This window comes from Erythrolamprus reginae, chromosome 3, assembly GCF_031021105.1.
Source record: "Erythrolamprus reginae isolate rEryReg1 chromosome 3, rEryReg1.hap1, whole genome shotgun sequence".
In the NCBI taxonomy this organism is placed as follows: Eukaryota; Metazoa; Chordata; class Lepidosauria; order Squamata; family Dipsadidae; genus Erythrolamprus; species Erythrolamprus reginae.
Genome location: NC_091952.1, coordinates 256,062,644 through 256,067,177, shown reverse-complemented (window position 1 = coordinate 256,067,177; position 4,534 = coordinate 256,062,644). Strand labels below are relative to the sequence as shown.

Here is a 4,534-nt window from a genome sequence, read left to right as displayed (position 1 = left end):
ATGGAGAAGGGGCCTGCCATCCTTCACCCCAAATCCCCCCCCCCAATGTTTAAAGGCATCTTGCCCCAGAGAGAAGAAAGGGAGGGAAGGAGCAGTGTTAGACTCTGAGGTTTCACTAAGGAAAGACGGAGTTGTGGGTTTCTCCTCTTTCTTTACCCTGTCTGAATGTCAAGTTATTGCCCAGATAGCCATTTCTAGCCATGATTCAACAGGGATTGGACCTACTCCTGTTCATCAAAGCACCACTGTCTGCTGAATCCTGGAGGAGGACTCTCTAATTATCTGTTTTCCAAAAATCAAAACACTTGAATTGAATGCTAAGGTTTATTTGATTCTCAAACTACAGAACGAGCAGAAGGAAACTTACAGAACAAGAGAAAAGGCAACAATGATGAGGTGTCAAAGACGGCAGAGGGGAAGGGGATTATGGACCACGAGATGGTCAAGGCCAGAAGCATAAATTTTCAAGGACGGCCCATGATGGATGACAGCAAAACTCAAGGAATTTAGCCGCTTGTAGAACTGCTAGTTGCAGTAGTTTGTTCTGCAATATGTAATTTTCTCATCGGCTGCCGGAAGAGTGCAATTAGTAGCACATCCCCTGTCGACTTTCTTCCCTGTGAAGGAAACACAAAGCAGAAGGATTATTTTAAAAAATGCCAAAGAACAGATCTGTGGCTGTTGCTGAACAAAGTGGCAAACCCACCCTGGACACATTCTTGAATCCCCTCCCGACAGAAAGGCAGACCCCCTTTCCAGGGAAGGTACATCGTCTTCGGTGCTACTGGTGTGCGCTGTGATGTTGTCATGGGCGTGCATGCACCCCTCATTGTGAGATTTCACTTCTGTGCATGCGCAGCTAACGAAATCTCATGCGAAGATGCTCACGCGAGGAAGGTTTCTGTGATTTTCACAGATATTTTTGCTTCTGAGCATGCACATTGCTGAAAATTGCTGAAATCTTGCTCACTGTGCATGCGCAGAAGTGAAATCTAGCATGAAGGCATGCATGCGCATGTTGGGGTGCTCTGCTGCACCCGCATCCCCCAAATCATTACAGAATGGAGCACCTTACCGTTCTGGTAACAGGCCTCCACTCAGTAATGGGCAGCCAACATTTTTACTGCCACACTGCGGGTGTGGCCTATTTTGTGGGTGTGGCTTAATGGTCATGTGACTGAGTAGGAGTGGCTTGCTGGCCATGTGATCAGAGGGGAGTGACTGGAATGATCATGATTGTTCAAGTGAACTGTTAAGGTCTTGACTGACAACCTTACCAGTGTTGTTTGTTGGGGTGACAATTTGCTTGCGTTTCACGCGCTCTCCTTCCTGGGTCCCCAGCTGCCAGCACCACTTCCACCCACGCATTCTGCTTGCAGCTCAGGCGGGAGATGGCTGCGTGAGGCTGGAGGGGAGCCAGGCAGGAGAGAGGGAAGCTTGTCTGAGGCCAGGAAGGAGGAAAGAAGAAAAAAGCAAGGAGCGCAGAAGTAGCAGCAGCAGTAGAGAAAAAAAGGAGAGCCAAACCAAGGCCGGTAATCCAGGAAGTGACAGCCGCCAATCAGCTGGAGCTGCACACACATCTTCATTTCCACCAGTGGAACTGCGTTCCACCCCGTTCTGCCTGCTGCCCACCCCTGCCTCCACTGCTCCTTCCTCCTCTACTTAATACTCAGGAGTAAATAAATAAATAAGATATTTCTGGGAAAGTCCCATCTTTTGATATGACTCTGGGGCAATCCTGCCTTTCTTAGATGTTTCATAGTTTAATTCAATTTCCCTCAAGTTCGGAAGAAGCCTACAGCTCTCCCACCATTTCCCTCCTTCTTTTTCTAAACAAGGTTTCCCCCTCCAATTTGGGCTGCTTCTGGGATAGATGGGGCTCCCCAGTCCAATCCCCCCTTTCCTTGCATTCCTCGGACTCTCCGGCAAGAGGCTGTGATGTCAGGGCTACCCAGGCGGGGCACAGACAGGTCCTACGTGGGCCACCAACTCTCAGGGGCATTTGGGACCTCTAGTTTGGGTTCAAGAAGAAACATTGTGAGAAAAGATAATAACTGTGCTTACAATGTAGACCAGTTTCCTTTCTATAGCATGCCGATGAATCTGGACAAACTTCAAAAGTATTACAAAATAGTAGTGGTAGTGGTGTATCACAGAAATTACATGTAATGGCATCCCCTGGATCAAAGATAAAAAATACAGAAATATTACTTTGATTTTTATGTTTCTGATCTTATAATGCTATTACATATTAGTTGGCAGATCTTTTCATATTAATGTCAGCTGTGAACATTTCCCTAAAAACCTTTCACTTCACATGGAGGCAATTCTGGTGGTCAAGAATGAATGTCCGAAGTTGAGGAGAGCTGCACTACCTGCGCCACCAGAAAGCACAGACCTGGGGTTGTTGCAAGAGGTAGCCAATCCCAGAAAAAACCATGGACTTTATAGTCGAACTCCCAGATAGCAAGGGGAATACTTGTATCTAGACCCTCATTGATTTATTCTCCAAGGAAGCAAACTTCGTTGCCTGTTCTGGACTACTGTCAAATTTCTTTAGAAGGATCAAATGTTCTAGAAATAAGAAACCCGACTTCTAGTCTCACCTTAGGCATGAAAGCCATCTGGGTAGCTCTGGGCCAATCACCAGGAGACAGTGAGTTCTAGTCTCACTTTGGCCACGAAAAACAGCTGCTGACTTTGGGCCAATCACCAAAGATGGTGAGATCTAGTCCCACTTTAGGCATAAAGGCTCACATTAGAGAAACATCTTTCAGCTGTGGCGAGGGGGGCGTTTGCCCAGGTTCGCCTGGTGCACCAGTTGCGGCCCTATCTGGACCGGTCACTCATGCCCTCATCACCTCAAGGCTCGACTACTGTAGTGCTCTCTACATGGGGCTACCTTTGAAGAGTGTTCGGAAACTTCAGATCGTGCAGAATGCAGCTGCGAGAGCAATCATGGGCTTTCCTAAATATGCCCATGTTACACCAACACTCCGCAGTCTGCATTAGTTGCCGATCAGTTTCCGGTCACAATTCAAAGTGTTGGTTATGACCTATAAAGCCCTTCATGGCATCGGACCAGAATATCTTCGGGACCGCCTTCTGCCGCACGAATCCCAGTGACCGGTCAGGTCCCACAGAGTTGGCCTTCACCGGGTCCCGTCAACTAAACAATGTCGTTTGGTGGGACCCAGGAGAAGAGCCTTCTCTGTGGTGGCCCCGACTCTCTGGAACCAGCTCCCCCCAGATATCAGAGTTGCCCCCACCCTCCTTGCCTTTTGCAAGCTCCTTAAAACCCACCTCTGTCGTCAGGCATGGGGGAATTGAAATTTCCCTTCCCCCTAGGCTTATAGAATTTATACATGATATGCTTGTATGTATGAGTGGTTCTTTAAATTGGGGTTTTTTAGATTATTTTTAATATTAGATTTGTTTTACATTGTCTTTTCATTATTGTTAGCCACCCCGAGTCTTCGGAGAGGGGCGGCATACAAATCTAATAAATAAAATAAATAAATAAAAGACCACTTAGTGACTTTGGAGTATTCACCCTCTCTCTGCCCATCCTACTTCACAGGGTTTTGGCTGAGGGGAAAATAGGAGGAAGGAATATTGGGTTTCTTTGCTCTCTTGGGTCATTACCAAAACTAAATAGCTATAGCTCTGCTTCTCCCAACAATCTGGGCCCTCATTTTGCTGACCTTTGCCACTCAAGATGAGAGTTTGGTGCCCTTACCCGAATCCAGGTACACGAATGCCACCAGCACCAAGGACAGCAGAAGAGTTTTCATCTTGAGATTTTCTCTGGAGCCTGCGAAGTGTAGCCCAGGATGGAAGCAGACACTTATTTATACCCCTTTGAGGTGGGTGGGGGTGAATATCTAGGATTAAGAGAGGGAGATTCAGGAAATAAGGGAAGGGAAAGGGGGTGTTGCCTTTTTGCCCCCGACACCAAAACGGAAACCGGATCAGAAAATGTGAAGAACCAACCAGCTCCTGTCTTCAAGGCAAACACTACCGTTCCGTGTGCAAAATCTGGGAACCTGGACAATTGACGCCTCTTCCTTTATTTATACAAGATTATACGATCTTTATATAATGGAAAATTAAATAAAACATCTCTTTGCAAAATTAAACAAAATATCTCTTTGCAAAATTAAACAAAATATCTCTTTGCAAAATTAAACAAAATATCTCTTTGCAAAATTAAACAAAATATCTCTTTGCAAAATACACCATATTCCTATTTTTTATTTGCAATTCAATTAATCAAATACGCCAACCTTTCTGAATCTCCTAAAGTCTCAGGTTTTGACTGTGGATCGGTCTTTAGTTAAGAAACATGGCTCCCTTTCACCAGATCCAAGCATGAGTGGTTCTCTCTAAAACTAGTCTGTAGACTAAAGGATTCGCAAGATCCAAAAGTCAGGATTGACAGGGAAGATGAATAGAGGGATGGTCAGATATGGCTGTAGAGTTTCTGGTGGAAAACTACCAGCAGGAACAGCACGGCAAATAATTCCCAGGGCGC

At 45.9% G+C, this 4,534-nt stretch overlaps 1 protein-coding gene across 1 annotated transcript; it reads right to left on the bottom strand.

The window, feature by feature from the left end:
- Nucleotides 1–525: 525 nt before the first annotated feature.
- LOC139165523 (toxin 3FTx-Dis4-like) lies at nucleotides 526–3,794 on the bottom strand. The gene is made up of 3 exons (XM_070748701.1): nucleotides 3,740–3,794; nucleotides 2,065–2,178; nucleotides 526–617 (listed from the first exon to the last, which is right to left on the bottom strand). The coding sequence occupies exons 1-3, from the start codon at nucleotides 3,792–3,794 to the stop codon at nucleotides 526–528; spliced, it is 261 nt and encodes an 86-aa protein (XP_070604802.1).
- Between the last annotated feature and the right edge of the window lie 740 nt (nucleotides 3,795–4,534).

Bases quoted from the DNA above. Each gene is read 5' to 3' on its own strand.
- LOC139165523 (XM_070748701.1), bottom strand. From the start codon at position 3,794: ATGAAAACTCTTCTGCTGTCCTTGGTGCTGGTGGCATTCGTGTACCTG. The intron at 2,179-3,739 runs GTAAGGGCACCA...TCTTTGATCCAG, and splicing joins ATTCGTGTACCTGGATTCGG to GGGATGCCATTACATGTAAT. The intron at 618-2,064 runs GTAAGCACAGTT...TTTCCTTCACAG, and splicing joins AAAGGAAACTGGTCTACATT to GGAAGAAAGTCGACAGGGGA.